Below are 22,927 nucleotides of genomic sequence, written 5' to 3'. Positions count from 1 at the left end.
GAAAATGTATTTTTAAATTGTGTTTTATTGTTAAAACATAACATTAAGTATTGTTTAGAATCTCAAAATGTTACATAAAAGTTCTGTAATAAATTTAAAAAGAAAAAAAAGAATGTGTTAGAAAATGCGGCACAGATGTGGTTTTCTTAAAAACCAAAACCTGATTTCAAGTTAGGTCTTAAAATGAAATTTGAGAGCATATCTTGAGAAAATGATATTGAGAGTTATTTATCTCAAAATATTAATATTGGGGACATTTTTTTCTAGTGGACCACTATATTCATATTAATTAAACCGATAATATCATTCAAAATTAGCAAGGCACAAATAACATCTAAAAACATCTAAAAAGATGTATGGATATATATCAAACTTAAAAAATAAAAAAAATAATAAGAATGATATATTAATAATCGAATTGTGTTGAATTGAATTGGGTTAAAAATATTTGTTACATATATCCAATCCATTTATATTCGGATCGAGTTAGTAACAGATCATCATTTATTTCTTTTATATTGGATTGAGTCGGATTAAAAAAGGGTTAGATTGAAGGGAGTTAATCGGTTTATACAAAGCAATTTCCCGGACCCAATCCAAAGAATGACAGTAATGGATATAACGATGACGTGGCGATGAAGAGGGCCATAGGATGTACGAGGCACGTGCAATCACACATTCACAGACAACCACGTAAACGTACTTGTTAAATTCAACTTACTACTAACTTTTGGCATCTTGTCCTTTGTTTCAATTTTCCCATTCCCTCACTGTCTCCCTCCCAAGCAAAGCACAACACTATTCTAACAACAATTCTCCTACATATTCAGATTACACATATCTAATTTAGATCTGAAGCTTTCTTAATTCGGTATGTTTTAACATCAATTATGTCTATTTTTTTTGTTTATATTTGTTTTTGTCTATATTCGATGTTCATTAAATCTATGTACTGCTGAAAGAGAGAGAGAGAGAGAGAGAGGGAGAGAGGGAGGGAGGGATAGAGAGATAGATAGACAGGGGGAGGTGTGTGAGAGAGAAACAGAGAGAGAGAGAGAGAGATTATAGATAGATTGATTGATAGACAGAGGGGGTAGAGAGAGAGAGAGAGAGCCTTCTGTGACCTGAACGTGTTGTTGCACTTTGATAATTTGAAATTTGTGATTTGTTGTAGCTTGGAAGCAATTAATATGTTTATCATCAGATATTAGATTCCAATTATAAACATTCAGTTGGGATGTAGGTTCAAATGCATCTGCAACGGCTTTAATCAAGTATTTCCTGCACTCTTTTGAATCAAGTAGGTTCAAGTGCCTTGTTATTGCTCCTTTTCTTATGTAAGCTTTGCAGGTTTGAAAGTTCAACCAGCTCCTTTGATCTTTCGGCTGTACAAATTTCAAATTGTAAGAGGTTAAATAATTTGGAGTTACCTTCTTCTAGTGCTGTTAAGATAAATTCTTGCTCAGGCCAAAACTCCTGGCTAGATCCTGATTCTTCATCATATACAGGTTCTTTAGCATAGACAGATTGACAATTACAAATAGTTTCAACTGCCAACAGTTGCTCCCAGTCCTGTAAAGATTCCTCGTCTCCAGCTTCTTCAACCACCTGACTGTCACTAAACTTGCTAGCATTTTCCTTCCTTCCATTCTGCCAAACAAAAGGATTTGCAGATCCTTCCTCAAGCTCCTGAACCTCCATATGCAAAATTTCTACCATCATTTTCCTGGCTACTTCTATTGTAGCCTCTAGCTTCTGTAATTTCTTACTTGTTTTATCTTTATATTCAGCTAATAGCTGCTGTACCATACACACAGCTTCATCAAACGCCTTATTCTCTGCTGTTCTTATCAATGTCTCCATCTCTGGCATTCTCAACACTAGTAATAGTCACAACACTATCTCAAACTACCACACTTGTTCTCCAGATCAGTCTCAATGCTTCAGCAGTTCAGTAACTTTACTATCCACACAACACTAATTCTCCTTGCAATTTCAACTTCAGTTACTCTTTCAAACTAAATTTTTTACAAACACTTGGTGTGAACAATCACTGAACACAAAACTTCACAACAGTTTGCTGATCTTGAATCCAATAACTCTCCTAGTACTACAAGTACTCCACAGATCAATCAAATCCTCAATCTCACTTACTTACCACAACCAGCAATGTTCATCAATCACACCAGACCACAATTGACACACAACAATACTACAATTTTAATCTCAGTAATAAACTTGAGTACCTTTACTTCTAGATACTAAATCAATACACATTCACTTCTCTTAGGCAATTACTCAAACAACTGTTACACACTTCAAAACTGCATATCACTCCTCAATTCTAACAGTAGTTCAGTTCACTCAGGAGAAATATCAAACACCTCCAGTGCACTACTTAGTTTTGCATAAAATTACACCAGTACTTGCACAACAGCAGTACACAATCACAACACCGCCGAAGTACACCAATACACCATAGATAACACAACAATTCACCTTCTCAACACTTAACAACCAGTATAAGCACCAACAGACTATGCGAATTACTAACAACACGAAACAGAACTTAACCTAATATTTTTGTACTTTTCTTCAATAACAGCTACTAACACTAATTGAGTCTAAATGCAACTGAATAAGCAGTGACAACACAATCAGCCTCTTATTTCAACAGATTAAGAACACATCTGAGAACAGAGATTGAAAGAAAGCACCTGAGATGAGAAATACTAAAGTTCTGATCTTTTAACTTTGATTGAGTCAGAAAATGCAGAGAGAGAGACAGAATCAGATAGAAACTTGAAGAAGGAGATAGATTTCTAGAGAGAGAAGAGAGAGACTTGTGGAACAAGTTCCATTTTCATACATTCATATTGCATAATCTCCATTACAAGACTCTATCAAATATATTTATAAACTCAACTTCCTGTAACTAATTCTTTAAATGGAAAAGGCACAACTACCCTTACTAATACACTCTTATTACTACTTATATAATACTGAGGCAGAGCTATTCCTAAGAGAATCTTAGTAGTTTTTTTAAGGTTTTTTATTTAAAGTTTGAACCGAGCCTCCCTATGTTTGAATGGAGTTCAGTTATAGTGAGAATATTTCGTAAAATAATTACAAACAGCTCTGTTAAAGGATAGGAAAATAGTTAACCAGCCTAACATAATTAGGGACCATGGAAGTTTAATGGGAATGATTTGAAAACTCATAATTTGGAATGATTTACTCATCTTCTCAATGGAATGTCTCCAGCATATGTAGTACTACTATTTTCCCTAGATCCATTGGACAATAGGGCTCAAAAGAAACCACTTGTGAGTCTCAAAGAAGGATATGATACTGTTTAGTAAATGTATAAGCTAATCATTTTTAGTCTTATAATCTAGCTATTAAAATTTTCAATCAAGCAACAGTTTATGTATTGGCTTAAGACCAAAGATGATGAAACGTGAGATGAACACAAGTCTCCTTCTTTCAGATCTCAGACAAGGGAGATGCATTTTAAACAATGTATACATAATTATATGTTATTATTTTTCTTATGGAAAATCTGGAAGTGGCGAAAATGGTTGTTGTCATGAGAGATAATGATAAGGTCAATGAAACAATTCAACATTCACTTCCAGTTATGTACGAAAAAAAATGTGTTATTTGAAATCTGTAAACTGGATTTTTGAGGGATTAGTTCTGTAAACTGATGACATTTACTCAAGTATCATCAAAATTTCGAAATAGTGTACAAGTTCTTGCACAGTGGTTTTTGTATTGCCAAACTATCTAATGTTGATATAATTGCAGGCAACCTTACCTTCTAAATAATGCAAAAATAAGCCTAGTGTTTACTTTAGCATAAGGAAGATAACTTTGGTATGACTAAAATTTCAAATTTGCATGTAATTGCATACTTGGGATGGAAACATAAAGTGCTTAGGTATCTTTATATGACATATGTTTTCTTCATAATAGGTTGTTGAAGGAATTCAATCACTGCCATAAACGTGAAAAGAAATCCTGTGCAACATACATACATATTATATGTTAAAGGTAAGTGACAAGAAAGAAGCGTTACAATGGCAACAGATACTGATCATCGTGCATATTACAGCCACTTGAGACATCCATCTGGCTTTAGTTCAGAGCCCCAGTACGAGATTCAGGTACACAATTCCAGCCCCTGATTACCATTTATTTTACTCTGCTGTTGATGTAGAATGAAATTCAAATGATGAGGTCGTTAATGGAACAACCTCAAAATAATTACATCCTATTACAATACAGTTTTCCTAAACGTTTACTATATATTACATCCTATTGTTGATTTGTTGGTACAAAATAAGAACATTTACTCTTAAGATTTTAATAATAAATTTGTTTGATAAATTAATTGTCGGTTATTCAATATAATAAAAAACTTGTAGTTACAAGTGATAAATACTCTATTTAAAATTGTTAAAGTAATATAATTATAGTAGTTTACATTTGAAAATTTAAATTTTACTTTATGGCGGAATAAATTATTTATACTGATATTGTGTACTTTATTATTTAGATAATGTTTGTGAGATGCTAAAATTCTTACAGAAAAAAGTTAGTACTATAAAAGTACAAGCAGTGTTTTTAAAAAATTAGAAAATATTGATCGAGGATAAGCATCACCTATGATGCTCAAACTCGGGGTACTGAGTGTCGGAATGAATTGAATCTTACCGTCGGTTTTGGAAGTTCTGATAAATGGTGGTATGGGTTTTGGAAAACTCTGTTAATAGTGGTACGGGGGACCTTTTTATTTATTGACACTTGTAGATTTACACATCATAATTTATTTATAAGCAAGTATAATAAATGAAATTTCATAGCAAAATTTAAGAATAAAACCCAGAAAACACGTGGTTATGTGAAAGACTGTGCAAATTAGCGTCTTCTCCTCCTCGTCTACTTCCTCAGTTCTTCTTCTCTTTCCTTGTTGCATCCTGAGTTCATCTTGTATGTAGTTCAATTGGTCAAAGTGTACATATATTAGTCAAGTCAAAGGAGGTGAACCCTAAATTGGCAAAAGGGTCAAAGTCTCTTTTTTTTCTTGCAAGAAAATCTAACACTTTTGCTTGTTATATTTCGTTTTCTACAGAAAGAAGAAAAACTACCAACTGTGAATAATACAAGAATTCTAAATCTTAGACAATCAGATTAACGGACATATTAATTAAACTCTTTTGACCTAAACAGGATGTGTCTATCTCCGAACTTGTAAATCATGGTTCAATATCTTTCGGAAGATTTGCTGTAGAAACGCTTGAATGGGAAAAACGGTCAGTTTTTTCCCACGACAGATATCAGGAGGAGTTGGAGAAGTTTAAAGCCCCTGGAATAGTTGCACAGAAGAAGGCCTACTTCGAAGAATATTATCGAAAAATTAGAGCTGCAAAGAAATTGCAATCAGAGGAGCAAGTAATCATCCAGTCAAATCCATGTGAAGACAAAGTTTCCTGTACTTCTCAGGTGCAGAATTGTACTGAGATTTGCAACTCAAATGAGGAAATGAGGTCAGATGGTACTTCTCAAATTAAAATTTCAGTGGAGAAAAAGAGCGCACATCAAGACATAATAGCAGAATCTAACAAGGGTAAGTCATTAGTTACTGGGACACAGAAACATGACTATGAAAGCGGTGTCATAAAGAGTGTGCAGAAAAGTAGCAATACCTTGGATTTAGCAGGACGTGAATGCGTAGAGAAGGCCGCCAAGATTCCTGCCTCATCAGCAAAAACGTATTATAAATCCTCCCTCCCCAATAGAGTTGTCTCAGTTAGCCTAAACCTAAATGCAAACAAGCTGAAAGCTCGTGCTCAGCCTTCTGAATTCAAGGTAGCAATCAGACACCTTAATATCTTATTTACAGATACCCCTAAAAAAATTATTTAGTGATTAAATAACAGCAATACATGATTTGCCGGGGTTCTGTTTGCAGCCAACTGCTTTTTCAGTTGTTTAATGAAGTAGGATATTCTCTTAGATTTTTTTCTTAACAGCTGGAGGTAGTAACAAAATTTGACCTTTGTTACAATGCTATATATTTTGGTTCACTACCAAATCTATCAACTTGAAAAAATCCTTGATTTATCTATCTTTGATAATCAAGTTCTAGTGAAAGCTGGCAACTTTGAAGAGAACTAATACATGATACAGTTTGTGACATCTTTTCTGTTTATTGTTGCCGGGATTGTCATAGCTCTGAAATGCACTGCATTCGTTGTTTCTGCTGTAGGCATCTGCCATTGTATTTTTTTTTATTTGTGTCATCTGTATTCTTCCTGTGATTTTATCTAGTTTTGTACTGAGTATATATATAATATTTTTGAGGTACTAAGTACGCAATTTTTATATGAATACTCAAGGGGACTGTTCCTCTAGCTAAAGAGGAGAAAATGGTAAACAACAGAACAAGGAGAGATGCAGCTAAGCGACCTGATAAAGGAAAAGTGTTAAGTGGTGATAATGGAAGTGGAAGTGGAAGTAGGAGGTCAGTTACGGGTGAAAAGGCTACTAATATGCTACAAATAAATGTGAAGTGTAGGAACATAGCTGTACATAAAAATCCGACTAGACTTCAGTCCAGCACTAAAGTATCACAACCTGAAGTGTCAAGACACATTCCAGCTACTTGTTCAAATACTAAAGCTAACTTGGATAAAGCAAATCTAAATTTTGGCCTTAAGAGCAAGGTAAGATAGAGCTACCCATCTTCTTTTAGCAAGCAGCAACTTTGTTTGCAAGATTGTGATATCTGGTTTTGTGTATGTGTAGACTACTTCAAGGCATGCAGATGTGACGAATAGAGTGAATAATCTCTCTGTGGAAAGGTTTGTTTATCAAAGATTTTAACCTTTAGTTATTTACAAAATATTCTTTCTAACAAATCATTCACAATTTTATTAGGCCCTCTGCTGGAATTCCTAAGAAAACTTTGCAGTCAAGCAGCAGGTACATGACGCAAAGAAGTGGACAATCTGAGAACCAGAAACCAAAAATCATGTAATACAGATTGGACCCTGGCATTCCAATTTTTTTTTCTTGATAGTTAACATTGATGAATTCACTAACTTGTCACTCCATCAAGTTTATTGACTTCTGTGATTAGTTTTTTTCAGCAATCAACTACTACGTACCTTTCTTTGTGTATTTAATACTTTTCTTTTCTATATCTTTTTTCCTGTTAACTCAGATCTGTAAACTGTCAGAAAGAAACAAATCCGAATATCAGAATAGGAACACAGATAAAGGTACACTCTCTTTAATCCATTTACGGCACAGGTTGTTTATTCTTAGAAAAGCATTATGATGTGTACTATTACTTGCTTGTCTTTATTAATGGAAATGATCAAAAGGGTTTGTCATGTAGTTTTTCATCAGAAAATTACTCTGTGAAAGTTTAATGATCTTGAAAGATTAAGCCAGTCTAAGTGTACCCTTGAAATACTTAAAAAATTTAAACTAGGCACCAGAGTATACCAAACTGATATTCTCAGAATACACAATGCTTGTAAAAGATGCAATGTGCAATTTATCATATTGCTGAGGTGATTTCTAATTATCATTTTGCACCTTACTTCTTACACCTGTGTTTTGCAAAACATCTAAGATTAGATACCCTTGAGCAGTTAAGCACTTTATAATGTGTCTGCTTCTTCTAAACCACCTGAATACTATATAGGAAATGGAACTATTTTTTGACCTAGGGTTGTTGTGAAGGTAATGTCTTGGAAAAACATTCTTGGGTTTTACTTGTAACACAATACAGTTAAGAGCATCATGATAATGTGGTCAGAGAATTAACATGTTCAAAAAGCTGCTGTAGTAGAACAGAGAGAGAGTAAGTTCTGTATTGGGTGTGTATAACTTATTTAATGCTATTGGTGCAAAGGTGTGAAACTTTCCACCATGATGGCTTGGTTTAGTGTTGAAACAGGCTCTGGGATTCAATGTTTCTATTTTAGGAAAAGTGAGAATCTTTCAGGCATTGTAGCAGGATAATAAGAGATATACCTAACATTATGATATTTTTGTTTTCATAATGCAAATATGATTTCTGTGTATACATATATATATGTTGATGTAATATTTTTCTATGCATGTTTATATTAAATCCCACAATTTATTACATTGGTCTGGTTTAAGTGAAGAAATATTCTAGTGAGCTATATAATGAGTGTCACCATTAGAAGGTTTTAAGTCTTCTGCCAGCTTCAGAGTACATCAGATAATGAAGAGTTTTAACTTTTATACTGAATCATGGTATTTTCAGTCAACCTACGAGTCTAATGTACCCACTTGGTCCGTAAGAAAATCAGACTGTACCTTTACCTGCTATTACGCAGACTGTACCTGTACTCGCTATTAAAATAGCTTTGTGATTTAATGTTAATCATTAGCTTCTCAGTCAACCTACTTTTATGTATGTTGAAATAATTGCAGCCATTTAACTTAAATTTGGTTGGAGTTCTCCATGTCAACTTCTTGGATCATATCTGAAAAAGTTATTTAGTTTGATTACACTAAGAAATTGATTGTATTTCTAGTGATTACAAGAAAACTGTTTTAGTGCATGTATAATTCATTTCAAGATTATGCAAACAGGAAACTCGCTCAGTTAATGGAAGAGTTCCAAATGCTGCGACAAATACCTCATCCAGTTCTAACAAGGGTACAAGCTGCAAACTGGAGAAGAACGTCATGTCTCGTGTTAACCGTCAGTTTAGTGCCCCCACAAGTGGTAGAAGGGAACAAAGGTATGGTTTCAAAAGTTCATGGCTTTTTAAGTTTTTCTGTATTAAAATTGAAGTTACATTTTCTTCTCTCCATTTAAAAAGTAATTTTCTAGTGACTGTAATGTTTTTCAATAGTCTTGTCTGCAACTTTTCTTTGATGACTCCATCTCTCTCTAGCTAAGATTACTTTAGAAGCTTATATCTAATATCAATACAAGGCAGTGCCATTTCACGAAAAATGTTTTACTGTACATGAAGTGCAATATAGCTCCTGGGCACCACTAGGATAAAATAGTATGGGTGTTGTGTCTCTAGGCCAGAGTAGACTGGTAAAATTCGTTTATAATTTCAGATTCATGTTTACCAAAGCATCCATTCCATGCAGGAACAAGTTGCCAGGCTGGCGATGAAAGATGTGGCTTGCTAAAAGAAACCAGACATTGGTATGACCGTAGTTAAATAGATTCCAGGGAGTCACTTGCTAACATTAATAAATTTGGTATGACAAAGAATAATGGAAGCAGAGGTTGGAGTAATACAGGCATCAACAAATATAACTGTGTATTAGGCATCAACACCCATGACTAGGCATCAGCTCTAACCATGTATAAGGCATCAAAGAACAAATACATAGATGATATGAATTTAGATTTCCAGTGAAGAAATAGTTGTGTAATGAAATGTTAACGAAACCCAACACGAGTAAGGTAATATCATGTTAACGAAATAGTCATGTGAAGGTGATTTGATTTTGTTGAACAACAAATTTGAACCATTCAAGTGCTTTTAAGTTGTTTATGAAATGATAAAGTATCTGTTAAAACAAGTATTTAGTGTAATTGTGTTTATCTGGTTAGGGCTTGGATATTTATCCAATACGACCAATACTGATCCAGGGATCCTACTCTGTCCTGAGCCCGGCTCTTATCTTTAAGCATGAAATTGAGGAATGTTTTGACGAATCTATACTATCTATACTGTACTATAATAACGGTATACTTGTTTTTTGGTTGGCGTTATTCCCATTAATATTTGTCAGAACTTTTTAATTAAGTGATCACTAATCAGTACCCTTAGATTTAAATATTAAAAAAATATACACTACTCAAATTTCCGACAAAAACAAATGTTTATATTATTATTTATATATTTATCTAAATATAAATATTTGTTGTCGTCGCAGTTCGAACCTGACAGTTTGAGCAATGTATATTTTTTTAGTATTAAATCTAACAGTCCTGATCATTTAATTAAAAAAATCTGACGGTTATAAGTGAGAATAATCAAATTAACGAAAAAAACATACCAAATTATATCCCATTCCTGATCACTTGATTAAAAAGATCCGACAATTATAAATGGGAATAATCAAACCAACAAAATAAAGTCATATCAAATTATACCAAATTTCGGTTATTATAATATAATATATAGTATAGAAATGTCCTGTCATTTTAAGAAATGTATTGTTAGGTGATTTGCATTAATTATATCATCTTTTGTTAAAAAAAAAGTTATTGTGAAAAGGATTAACTATAAGAGAATAGTTTTTTATGATTTTGTTCGTTTGACAAAAAAATTAGATTCAAAATCCTTTCCTCTACAGTTTATTTCATTATTAGAAAAAAAAAAGTCAGTGTTGCATAGATAACTATGATGGTGAAAAAACATGTAAACAAATTTTAAACTTGAGTGATTTTAGCATTTCACAAGAAAATTTTCTCATTCTAAAAATATTATGAATCTGTCAACTTAGTTAATATAAAAAAATGGATATATTTACTAGAGTGTAAGGTACAATAAAATCAAAAAAGAAAACTCAAAAAAAAAGAGAGAGAGGAATATATGTATAACAGAATGTCAAAAAAAAGAAGAATATATAGTTTTAAAAAAGGAATAATAATTAATATGACAACAAAAATATGATTTTTTTAAATAAAATAAAATTATTCTAATCTATAAATATTCTATTTGGCCACTTATTTTAATATATGAAATTTAAATTTTGAGCCTACGTGGATAAATCCTCTCCGCTAATTTTGCTAATCACATCGACTCATGGTCAAACCGAAGTTTCCAGAAAATGAATGTGAACACCTCAGCCTAACCTGTAATATTCATCATAAACACACAATACATGTAAGTATATACATATAAAAGGACTAAGACGCCGCCTCGAGGACACCACACGTTATTTCCTCAACTTGTTGTTGGTTTCTCGTCATAGTATTTGTGTTTGAAAACAAACCCACTTTCTCTCTCTACAATTTTCTCTCTCTAAAAAAAACTAAGTCAATTAATGGCGTCGTTTGGAGAAGCACCAGAAGGTAACAAAGATGCAGGAGCTAAGATCTTCAAGACCAAGTGTGCTCAGTGCCATACCGTTGAAGCTGGTCAAGGTCACAAACAAGGTATTTATTTTATTCAATATTTTTAATTTTATTTTATTATATAGATGTATGTATGTATGTATATGTTTTTGTGTAAGTTTGTGGGTTTTTTAGATCTGTTGTTGTTTTGTGTTGGTTAAATCTTTAGGGTTTTGTGTGGATCTGATGTAGATTTAGGGTTTTTGATGTTTGTTTGTTTGTTTATTTTATTTTATTTTATTTATTTGTTTTAGGCAGATATGTTTAGATCTTGAGTTTGTTGTTATGTATTGTTTGTATTTGATGGAGGGCTAGTGTTTGATTTCTTTAATTTGTATGAAATGAAAGTGGTTTTGTGGTTGTGTTTGTGTGTATGGAATTGTATGTATTGGAAAGTGGATGTGTTTATATCTCTGAGTTTTTATGCGATGTATTGCTTGTAATTGTTACGATTAAGGCAAGTGTTTGTTTTCCATAGATGATATGGCGGTGGTTGTCTTTACATTATGTGTATAAATAAATGTATCCACAAGTTTGTGTTCAATTACAAATTAATAGATCCATGTATGTGTGTTTGCTGATTAGCAAGTTTTATTTAATTTTATTGAACTCGGTATTCGTGAGTTGTGAAATGTATTTTTGTGTAAAAAGATGTAATAAATATGTTTCTATATGATGTATGTATTGTATTGTATAGAATATCTGGAGTTTTAAAGGTGTTTTAGCTAAGAGTGTCATGAATCACTCTCTTGGGTATATAGAAAGGGCGATGAGGATGTGAAAGCCTTTGTGGTTTTTGCAAGTGTTTCCTTTCAAGTTTTAGTAGGGGGGGGGGTAAGATTCAATTATATGATATGAATTTGTATAATTGAATCAAATTCGTATGTTGAGGCTGCGTCACTTCCTTCCAAGTCTTGTTTGATGCATTTTAAGGTATCATTTGGCCTTAATTGAAATATATATTACCGAAAGAAAGTGATTATGAGCTTCTTGGGTCATTTATGTACTGTTAATTTCAATGCTGGCTGGCTGGGTCACTTATGTGCTGTTAATAGTTCTTATTCTGTTTGATAAGTGTCTGTAATTTAGTCAATCAGTGTAAATGTTGAATATATACAGGACCCAATCTCAATGGGCTTTTTGGTAGACAATCGGGGACAACTGCTGGATATTCTTACTCTGCTGCTAACAAGGGCAAGGCTGTGATCTGGGAAGAGAACACATTGTATGATTACTTGCTGAACCCCAAGAAGGTATTGAATCTATTCTATTCACGGTCCTCGCGTAAATCTAAATCTATGTCGTTGCCAAATTTTCTTTCACATTTTTTTTATACATTCTGTGTTTTTTGAAATATGATGAACAAGTTATAAAATGTCAAGGTGATTGTCTGATTGAATAGAGACTTTAGCTGTCGCTTGTTGAGGTTATTTGATACAAGTTATTAGTTTGCGTCATTGTCTTCTCAAGTAAAGTATAATGAAGTTAACCTGCAAATAATTTTGTTGGTTGCTTTAGATTAGAGAGAGGACCATATAGAAGTACCATATAGAATTGGCTTTTGTGTGAACTTCTATACCAGTTAGTTGTACCTAGACCTGGCAATTCGGATAATTGATTCGGTTTTGGATCGGATCAATTTCGGATTATGATATATTTGAAGACCATTCGGATCGGATCGGATGTGATTCGGTTCGGGTCTAATTCGGATTAAAATCGGATAAAATTTGGATTAAGATGGGATAAAATTCTGTTCGGATTAAATTCGGTTCGGATATTTTCGGATCATAACTTATTTATTTTTTCAGTTTTTGAGATTTAAAAAATATCCTTTTTATTTAATTTAGTATTTTTAATGTAATATAATGCACTTTTACAAAAGAATATGATTAAATAAGTATGTATCATAAATATAAAACTGTTTAAAGTATTAATTTTGCTTATTTCGGGTCATATTCGGTTCGGGTAATATATATTCGGTTTTAATCGGTTCCAAGTTATAATCGGATCTTGTATTTCGGATCATTTTCGGTTAAATTTTCGGTTCGGGTATTTTTCAGATCGGTTTAAATTGGTTTTCGGATAATTATTGGATTGTATGATTCGGATCTCGGTTCGGTTCTTCAGATCCATACCCATTTTGCCAGGTCTAGTTGTACCTGTATGTGATATAATTGTCTTTAATTCTGGTGCAATGTTTTCTTGAATTTACTAAACTAGGATCGGTAATGAAGTATGTTTTTCTGGACTTCTGACGGCTTGCATACTCTAAAAAATTTTCATATAGGAATACTTTGTTCTTGCAATCTCTGTAATGGACACAGATCTCTATTGTCAACTAGGCTTCAGTTAGCTTGCTAATATGTGTATACTTTCAGTCAATATGTGGTAAAACTTTAACCATTGTGTGGCTGAATTTTTTTTTTAATTGTCAAATTACCTTATATTTGTCTTCTCTTGTAGAGATGTCATATATTGTATTATGCCCTGAATGTATTGAATGTTCTATGTGTAATTTTTTTCCGGCATTATATGGATCTTTGTTGCTTGGGCTGCCTAACGCATGGTGCTCTTTGTTTGTTTTGGTATATAGTATATTCCTGGAACTAAGATGGTTTTCCCGGGGCTGAAGAAACCACAGGAACGTGCAGACCTTATTGCATACCTGAAAAATGCTACTGCATAAGTTATTACTCATATTCCATCAAGAAGTTTGAGGTGAATGCATAAGGAGCAGAAGAATTACAATTTCTTTCCAAAATAAATATACTTTTGAGCTACTCTGTTCTTGTTCTTTGAGTGCTGATGTAGACTCTGGTTTTTGAGATGAGGTCATATTTGACACCAAAAACAGTTAATTCTGTTAAACTTATAGGTAGTTATATCATATGATTATTTTGTCAAAGCAGTAAGAGATGTTTTGATACATTGTTTTAAAACTTAATGTGCACTATGCATTTTAAGAATTGGTGTTCTGGCTTACTTTTCCTAAGCTCATGTTGGCTGATAGAAGCTTAAATAATGTAGGCTTGTGGCTTTATTAGAATTTGTCAGTTGTTTGGTTGTGTTTCAGTTATCTATTCTAGGATCTTGCTCTCCAGTTCTCTATTCTGGTCTAGATCCATTGAGCTTCATCTGTATCCTAGCTGGTACTTGATATGATCTGTGTGCTCTTTTTGGCATGTTGTCTAGTTAACGGAAATGTTTAGAATGTACCGGAGGAACGTTGTTACCTGGCCCTATGAAGGATAAAGTGACTGGATTCATGATCACCAAGTTGATCACTATTTTCATAATTTACAATCACTACTTTAAAACACATTTTCATGCTCAAAGTGCTCCACTTTTAAGTTGGTATCGCCACTGTTCTTTTAAGTAAACATCAATCGTTATCTATTTATTCTGGCTAAATGACCATATTTAACCTTTATGACCAACTTCGAAGAGTGGAAATTTCCGATCAGTATTAACCTAAATATCTTAAAATCAACCACGTTAATGAAAATTTGAATCAATCACACTTTTTTTTACTCCCCGTCCCCCAATTTTCACAAGTTCCTACGTGAAACGTCGATAACTATTTACTACTGTTACTTTTGATAACGATTTTCTCAATAAATACACTTGTTTCACATTTTCAAGTAACATAATTTGAAATTGGTGAGGTTAAAATATAACCTCTATAGAATTCTCGAACTTGCGGATGAGTTTGAACTTTGAATAATGAAAATTATTAATGATTTTCCATAGTAAATTTATTGCTAGATGATCAAACTTTGTTGGACTAATACATTTACTTTTTAAGAGTTGAAATTCGACATGGATATTATCGGGTTGAAGTATTACGAAAAGAATCTAACTGCAGAAAACTGAAATGATACAACTTTGTAATTTGAAGCTTAATGTGTACAAACTAACACACTTGAGGAGTCAATATGTTATTAACCATGAATGTCACCATTAATTTACTATATATAGCCAGCCCCCTTTCACCTATATTTACTATTTAGAGGAGCACCCGTATTGCATGGCAGTGGCTTTGCAATATTTTCTCTTTTCAGCTGCATTATTACTGTCTTTTTCTCTTCTCAGGTCTCAGCACTGCATGTGCTAGCTACTGCTTCAAATCCCTGGTAAAGATTTTCTTAGTATTATGTATGTATTTCTCATTTCTACTCTTGCAATTTATAAATATTATTATATGTTTTCTTAGTTTCGATAGCTAAATTTGTTGTTTTACTTGTGTTATTTAAAATCGATTAAAAGTATTATAGTTTGTTGATTCTGTTTGGTATTTGCATAATTGTACTTCTCAAGATTTCTCAGTTTTGAGTTGCAATTGTAGATGGGTTCTCTGGATTATGATGCAAAGTAACCAAAGTCTATTCAGAATGACTACATTGATTTGATACACTGTATATATGTTTGCTCTTCACAGTGTGTTTGTTTTTCTTATTTTTGGTTATTTCTTAATTGTATGTTTTTTCAATATTTTAATTTTTTCAGTGCAAGGGTGTAAGTAAGGATTCGGACTTTCATGACTAGGTTAAACCTAATCATCATACATTTTTGCATTTTCAGCAAGATGGGATTTCTTATCTTGGGGTGGAATTGATTTGCGTGTATTTCTTTCTGCCCGGAGAATGTGATATGAAAATTTAATGTCAGCTTGGCAAGAAAAAAAGACGAAGAGATTTAACAAATGGATAAATGCATTATGTTAGGAAATTTAAGAATACTTGTTTCATTTAATTGTTCACACTTCTTTAGTTGTGTTTCTTAGCCTTTGTTTGTTCTGATCAGTCCTTTGGTGATATCAGTTATCTCGACTCTATAAGATGGAGAGCTGGCCAGGAAACATGGATGAACAAGATAATATTCTGTCCCGGTTACCTACAACTACAAAGGCATTCCTTGGTTTTAAAAGTGTTTGTAAGGATTGGTGTCGTTTCATAGCAGGCCTTATGTCAGAAACTTCATTCAGTCGGCAGCATTCAAAGAGGAAAGAACCAACTTCTGGTTTCTTTTACCAAGAAAGATTCAGATGGCATGATGATGACATCAAATTTGTTAGCTACATTACTGCTGGAAAGGAAGGTGTCCAGGCACATCGCAGAGTTCTTGAGTTCCTGCCGGAATATATTGTAGTTCAGGCTTCAAGCAATGGTCTAATTTGTGGGAGGAGTTGTTTCGGTTCTCAGCACCAACTAATTTGTGGGAGGACCCTTTTTCTGATGTCAAAGATGATGCTACAAACTTTAAAGTTATTCGAGTTTTTGAAGCTGATATGGAGATGAACTCTTTGTTTGTATTTGATGTATTCTCATCAGAGAACAAAACATGGAGGATGTCAGTGGAGATCTGCCACCGCAGTCGAAAATTGTTTAAAAACAAGGGCATCTTTGTGGCAGGTTATTTGTATTGGCTGACAGAGGGTGACCAGATCTTGATGTTTAATCCTGAACATGAGCTATCTTTGTTGATTGCAGTACCTTTGCCACAAGCAGAGTATAGGAGCATCCCTCAGATGTGTTTAGGAGAATACGAAGGCAAGCTTTGTTATGTTGTAGTATCTGTAGATGGTGTTGTGCTGTGGGTGCTGGAGGACATGTTCACTTCTGTGTGGAGAATGGAGCATTCAGTAGCTCTACAACAGCTGGAGGTGAAACATCAGTCATTTCCAGATAACACTTGTAGGAGGATACAAAACCCGGTGGTTTCATGGATAGACCTGTTAGGAGTTTCCCACATCGTTTGTGTGAGGGGCAGTTTGCTAGAATATAAGCAGCCAGACAACTCCAATTAGTATGAGGCCTTTTGGGAGTTACCCAAAAACAAACCCGTGCGGGCTCGGCCCAAAACGAACAATATCATACTAATGTGGAGAGTTAGGCCTGCTAGCAAGCCCAACAAGTGGTATTAGAGCTTCAGGTTATAAACGGTACATAACAATCTCAGATGAGCTTCAAAAATGACCTAGGAAGAGGCAGATGGGCTTGCCCCAGAATGGGCTCAAGGAAAAAGGCAGACGAGCCTTCCAGTATACCCGTGCGGACTCGGCCCAAAGCGGACAATATCATACTAATGTGGAACCCGTGCGGGCTCGGCTCAAAGCGGACAATATCATACTAATGTGGAGTTAGGTCTGCTGAGCAAGCCCAACAAGACCCTCTAGCCGTTGCAGAAGGACAGTTGTTTATGAGAGTGTCAGAGAATATCTTCTTGTATGACTTCAAGCTTCAACACAGGAGATATGAAAATGCCATGCAACCTTTCTATGTTGGGATTTAACTACGCATGCTCTCCACTTGTGCTTCCATATACAGCCAGTTTGGTTCCATTGCGTAATGTCTAGGGACACAATCATCTTTTCAAAATGTTTGCCATGGTCTAGGTGTTTTTCTGAACTTAAATCATACTAGTACTGAACTGAGACCCAATACTTATCATGTGGAAATGATTCACTCGTTACTTTTTGTATTGAGCTTTGTGTCAGGTATGCTCTTTGGTTAGGAATATTCATATTAGTTGATATTAAATGATTTTGTTAATTTTGTTGTGCAGAGTTTGAAATGTTTTTGCTATCATGAGCTGTAGTTCAAAGTATTGTTACATTTAAGTCCTCTAGGTCACAAAGACTAATCTGAGACCATTGTTTCATGCAAGTATATTCTTAATTATTTTTGTTAAGAGTTGGAAAAATAATCATTAGCTCTGTTCTTTTGCCAAGTTGACTAAGATCCATAAACCTCATTCACTCCAACAATCCACAGCTAATCCCTCTGGACTCTGGAGACTGAGGCGTAAATCATTCACTTCGAACTTCAGTCCATTACCTTCATCCGTGTTAAGTCATTACCAGGATCAAGCGCCATATGAACCACCTTGCATCATCGCAGGTCCAAGGTTCTACCTGGTGTACAAGTTCACTTTAGTTTTTGATATAGAACAAAAAAAAAGCTGAAAAACAATATTTTTCTCTCATGCGTTCAAATGCATATGAAAGTTAGAGGGTCGGGCGAAGTATTGACATATTTAAGGAATTAAACACCAGGAAGAAGATGCAAGAAATTGTAACGAGTAGAAGCAACCAGAGACATATACCTGAAATCTGGTGCAGTGCTGCAAAAGACAGCTAAAAAGAAAGGTTAACTATAAATTTTTTTTCCCTAACCCGCTACCGCTAGAGCTGGCCAAATGGGCGGGTTTGAACCGCTCATTCGGGACCGGTTCGTACCGAAACCGTAAAAAATTCTGACCGAACCGGGCCGGTTCAAACCCGCACAGCTCGGTAATTTAGGTGAACCGAACACGAATACCAATTTTAGAACCCGGGACCGCACGAGCCCGCACGAGCCCGCACGAGCCGCACGGCAAGCCAGCCCGCACAGCCCAAGCCAGCCCGCACAGCACGCCCGCGAGTGGCACGCACGCGCCAACGTTTTCCTCTGCTCCCTGCTCTTCTTTCTGCCATGGCTGCACTCTGATTCCCTGCAGGTTAACGTTACCTCCTCCAAGGCTCCAACGGTCCTCTAATTTCCTTATAAATATATACATACAAACACAACTTTTATTCACAGTTCTTCGACTTCGACCTCTCTGTTTCTCTCAATCTCAATTCTCAATTTCTCCGACTTTTTTCTCCTTATAAATATATACATACAAAAACAACTTTCTCTGTTTCTCTCAATCTCAATTCTCAATTTCTCCGACTTTTATTCACAGTTCTTCGACCATTCGCAATTTTCAATTAACAACAAAAATTCGAATATTAAAAAAAGGTAACAGATATTCGCGAACAGGAAAATGGAACAGGGAAGAGGGAGCATTTCTTCTCAAGGTTCAACCCCATCGGCTTCGATGCTCCCGCCTCGACCCGGATCCACGTTTAATACCGAAGAAGGTATGTTATTTTATAGTTTTATTCGTGTATTATATATATAATATATTGTTTATTCGTTTTGTTAATTCATTTTTTTAATTCATGAATGTAATTTTTTTAATTGGTTATTGTAATTTTATTAATAGATTATAATATTTTTATTCGTTTTTAATTTTATTCGTTTTTTAATTTCTGTAGGTGCTACGAGTTCGAGACAATCGTCGCACGTGTGGACATATTTTTCGAAAGAAGCTATGCCGGATAATCCGAATAGATTTAAAGTACATTGTTTGATTTGTGTACAAAATGGTAGACCACAGCCACCATTTAGTTATGCTTTTAGTGCAGGCAGAAGAGTGTTAGATGAGAAGAGATCCAGTCTTGCGCCAGACGTTGTAAAAATTTTAGTTAGCAAAAAAGATTGGGATCAAGCCGATAAAAGACAACAAGGAAGAAAAGAAGACTCCGACGATGACGACGAGCCATGGATGACAATGGATACTTCATCCGAATCGGGAACCTCAACTAGCGAACAACTTTAGAACAAAATATTTAATGTAATTTTTTTTTAAGTTTTAATATCATTTGATTTGTAATTTTTTAATGTTTGATACGGTTTGTTCCGTTTTTTAGAGAGAGAGGAGTCCTCTCACATCATTTGTAATAAAATATTTTTTTAAATTAATAAAATTTATAAGAGGTACCGTCCTCTTTTTAACCAAAAATTTAAAATAATAAAATTAATTGATTACAACTATAATATTTTGAATAAATTATGTGACATAATAGAAAATAATGTTACATTTTGTTATTTATTTTTTATTAATTGATTACTAATTTCGATTACGAATTCGTAATTCAACCCGCCCAGCCCAGCCCAGCCCAGCCCAGCCCAGTTCGTAATTCAACCCGTACAAGCCCGGTTCACACGGCTCAACCCGCACGGCCCGGTTCGTGATTCAACCCGCACGGCCCGGTTCACGAATTCGTTCGGTTCGGTTACGAGTCCTGTTATCACGGTTCAAACCCGGCCCGAGCCCGATTCGTAATTCAGCGGTCCGGTTCAGTGTTCAATTACCGAGTGTTCAACCCGTGTGCGGCCCGGCCCGGCACGCACGGACCGCACACTTGGCCAGCACTAGCTACCGCTATCTTAGCTGCGCACCGGTAAACATGCAAACCAGGTGAACTTTGGTCAACACTTAAAATAATGTATATATTAACCCTCAACTATAAATTTTATAGTTTCAACTATTTTGTTGAAATTTTTTCCGATATCAATATATTCCTAAACTTTGCTAACAGATAAAAAAATAAATTACATTAAATATCCTCCCATCCAATAAAAATTATACTACTCTATGTTCATTTTGATAAATATATTTTCAGTTATGGATAGTCCAACTTTAAATGGGTTACCCATAACCCATTTTGCATATAAAACTATAGACCCATAATTATCCATCTATTACCCATTTATTAACCATACTAGCATTAAATTAGGTATATTTTGAATTTTAAACATCTTATCTAAGGAAACTGACAATGTTTAAAAAGATTCGTATGATTTTCCCATATTTGGTTAAATCTCTATGCCAATAATAATCTTTAATTTCCTTGTTGGTTATTTTTCGAATTTCAAATTCCTCATCAAAATAATCACTAATTAATACTCCCTCCGTCCTTTTGAATTGTTTATATTTTTTAGAGAGTGTCCGACACGCATTTTAAGGTGCCCAATAAAGTATAGTTCTTAATTTTTTTTTACAATTTTATTTTTCTGAATAAAAATATAACATTCAACTTTTATTCAGAAAAAGAAAATTATAAAAATAAGTTACATAACTATACTTTTTATGCACCTTAAAATGCGTGTCGGACACTTCCCCAGAAATGTAAACAATTGGAAGGGACCGAGGAGTATCTTCCTTATTTTTTGCTTTTATTTGAAGTAGATAGATATATACAGATATAAACACATACTTACATAATTTAGTTGGTAACCCGTGCTTCCCGAAGTTAAAAATAATATGTAGTTAAAAAAATTGAAGTTAAGTGTAACTCTAAAATTTCACCGTATAGTTCTATTTATGCATGCACCTAATTATTTACTTATATAAAGCTGACATGTTAACTTATTAATACGATTATTTTAAAATAAACCGACACTTGGATGTTCAACAACAAATAAAAATTGAAGGAAAATAAAATTTAGGAAAATAAATTTTACAGAGAGTAGAAGTTAATTTTTGTCGGTTAAGATTTTATTAGATAAAATTTTAAAAATAGTTGTATTATTTTCTAGTGAGCACCAAAATTTCTAATATATTAGTTTTATTTTTGTGAAACGAATGGTATCTCTATCTTATGAACCAAATATCTGTTTTTTAGATAATTTAATATTAATTAATATAATTTGATAATTATCTTATAATGAGCCTTTTCAATATAGTTTATTTAATATTACTTAATTATCGATAAAAATTAATTTATAAATTAAAAGTAAATAGATGTTATTAAACTTAATTTAATATTACTTAATATAATCTAAATACAGCCCATATATTTGTCACTGTTAAAATATGTTTTTTAATTTAAAGTAAATAAACGTTGTGATGGACAGTAACAAATACATTCGTTAAATCAATAATTTTCAGTTTAAAAATTAATAAATGTTACTAAAGTCATTTGCTACTACTTGATTATTTTTAAAATAATACTATAGAAAATAAAATTTACAGAGAATAGAAGTCAATTCGTGTTAATAGTTTACTTTGTAGCTAGTAGTTTTTTAAAATAAAAGTAAATATATATTTTTTTTGCTAAATAAATATATGTAATATTACTTAATTTGACGTAATTTAATAAATTTTTAATATAATTTATAAATAAATAAAGTTTACAGAGAATATAAATCAATTGGTGTTAGTAGTTTACTTAGTAGTTTATAGTTTTTCTAAAATTAAAAATAAATATAAGTTATGTTACTTAATTTAACATAACTTAATAAATTTTTAATATATTTTACAAATCGTTAAAAAAATATTTTTATTTTATAAAGTTAATAGATATTGGATGAATACTAACTAAAAAGAAAATAAAATTTACAAAGAATAGAAGTCGATTTGTGTTAAAAATAAAGTTTATTGAGAATAGAAGTCAACTTAAGTCAAGTAAGTACCAAAATTTGGTACTTTGCTACTTTTAGCACCAAATTATACATGGTTTCGATGTGGTTTCGATTATTAATAAATAGTATAGATAACTAGTAGTTTGTAGTATTTCTAAAATTAAATATAAGTTATTTTACTTAATTTAACGTAACTTAATAAATTTTTAATATAATTTACAAATCGTTAAAAAAATATTTTTATTTTATAAAGTAAATAGACCATTGGATGAATACTAACTAAAAGAAAAATAAAATTTACAAAGAATAGAAGTTGATTTGTATTTAAAACAAAGTTTATTGAGAATAGAAGTCAACTTAAGTCAGGTAAGTACCAAGATTTGGTACTTTGATACTTTTAACACCAAATTATATATTGTTTCGCTTATTAATAAAGAGTATAGATTTCTAATCTTTGAATCTCATTCTTCTCTCTCTTTTTGCAGGTTATACGTGCTCTACACGTTAGTAATTTTTTCAATCTTTTCAATCTCTGTTTTTTGTGATTTTAGTATTGTTATTTATATTGATTTTATATGTTCATATACTTATTGTTTACTTATATTTATTTTGGTTTTGGCAGGAGATGACGATGTGTTGATAAAGCGTAGAGTATATGTGTGTCTAACATGTTTTTTGATAAATGATGCATGATTTTTTAACCTATGCCTAAATATATAGCACATGATTTTTTGATCGTGGTGAATTAAGTGTATCCGTGCCAAATCTCCGA

General features: G+C 33.2%; 3 protein-coding genes across 5 annotated transcripts; all 3 read left to right on the top strand.

Moving 5' to 3' along the window:
• The first annotated feature begins 718 nt into the window (after nucleotides 1-718).
• Nucleotides 719-9,600, top strand: LOC141671226 (uncharacterized). 3 transcript variants are annotated; one of them, XM_074477381.1, is made up of 10 exons: nucleotides 720-871; nucleotides 1,244-1,300; nucleotides 3,979-4,169; nucleotides 5,236-5,874; nucleotides 6,405-6,731; nucleotides 6,814-6,869; nucleotides 6,946-7,041; nucleotides 7,232-7,289; nucleotides 8,644-8,795; nucleotides 9,160-9,600. In XM_074477381.1, the coding sequence occupies exons 3-10, from the start codon at nucleotides 4,083-4,085 to the stop codon at nucleotides 9,182-9,184; spliced, it is 1,440 nt and encodes a 479-aa protein (XP_074333482.1). In that variant the 5' UTR covers nucleotides 720-871; nucleotides 1,244-1,300; nucleotides 3,979-4,082; the 3' UTR covers nucleotides 9,185-9,600. The 3 variants fall into 3 exon arrangements, with proteins under 3 accessions (XP_074333481.1, XP_074333482.1, XP_074333483.1); XM_074477380.1 differs by lacking the exon at nucleotides 1,244-1,300 and having other exon boundaries at nucleotides 719-871; XM_074477382.1 differs by lacking the exons at nucleotides 720-871; nucleotides 1,244-1,300 and adding an exon at nucleotides 1,361-3,879.
• Nucleotides 9,601-10,949: 1,349 nt separating this feature from the next.
• Nucleotides 10,950-14,191, top strand: LOC141671394 (cytochrome c). Its single transcript, XM_074477627.1, has 3 exons — nucleotides 10,950-11,185; nucleotides 12,263-12,396; nucleotides 13,737-14,191. Exons 1-3 carry the CDS (start codon nucleotides 11,074-11,076, stop codon nucleotides 13,827-13,829), a joined length of 339 nt encoding a protein of 112 aa, XP_074333728.1. The 5' UTR covers nucleotides 10,950-11,073; the 3' UTR covers nucleotides 13,830-14,191.
• Nucleotides 14,192-18,825: 4,634 nt separating this feature from the next.
• Nucleotides 18,826-19,567, top strand: LOC141674611 (uncharacterized). Its single transcript, XM_074481322.1, has 2 exons — nucleotides 18,826-19,046; nucleotides 19,224-19,567. The coding sequence occupies exons 1-2, from the start codon at nucleotides 18,950-18,952 to the stop codon at nucleotides 19,565-19,567; spliced, it is 441 nt and encodes a 146-aa protein (XP_074337423.1). The 5' UTR covers nucleotides 18,826-18,949.
• Nucleotides 19,568-22,927: the final 3,360 nt, after the last annotated feature.

This window comes from Apium graveolens, chromosome 7 (genome assembly GCF_009905375.1).
Source record: "Apium graveolens cultivar Ventura chromosome 7, ASM990537v1, whole genome shotgun sequence".
NCBI lineage: Eukaryota > Viridiplantae > Streptophyta > Magnoliopsida > Apiales > Apiaceae > Apium > Apium graveolens.
The sequence above is the reverse complement of the archived record's forward strand: the minus strand, read 5'-3'. Positions and strand labels throughout refer to the sequence as shown.

Excerpts from the sequence above, each read along its gene's own strand:
- LOC141671226 (XM_074477380.1), top strand. The coding sequence starts at position 4,083 with ATGGCAACAGATACTGATCATCGTGCATATTACAGCCACTTGAGACAT. Across the intron at positions 5,875-6,404 it reads CTCAGCCTTCTGAATTCAAG|GGGACTGTTCCTCTAGCTAA; the intron begins GTAGCAATCAGA and ends TGAATACTCAAG. Across the intron at positions 7,290-8,643 it reads GAATAGGAACACAGATAAAG|GAAACTCGCTCAGTTAATGG; the intron begins GTACACTCTCTT and ends TTATGCAAACAG.
- LOC141671394 (XM_074477627.1), top strand. The coding sequence starts at position 11,074 with ATGGCGTCGTTTGGAGAAGCACCAGAAGGTAACAAAGATGCAGGAGCT. Across the intron at positions 11,186-12,262 it reads TGGTCAAGGTCACAAACAAG|GACCCAATCTCAATGGGCTT; the intron begins GTATTTATTTTA and ends GAATATATACAG. Across the intron at positions 12,397-13,736 it reads ACTTGCTGAACCCCAAGAAG|TATATTCCTGGAACTAAGAT; the intron begins GTATTGAATCTA and ends TTTGGTATATAG.
- LOC141674611 (XM_074481322.1), top strand. The coding sequence starts at position 18,950 with ATGGAACAGGGAAGAGGGAGCATTTCTTCTCAAGGTTCAACCCCATCG. Across the intron at positions 19,047-19,223 it reads CACGTTTAATACCGAAGAAG|GTGCTACGAGTTCGAGACAA; the intron begins GTATGTTATTTT and ends TAATTTCTGTAG.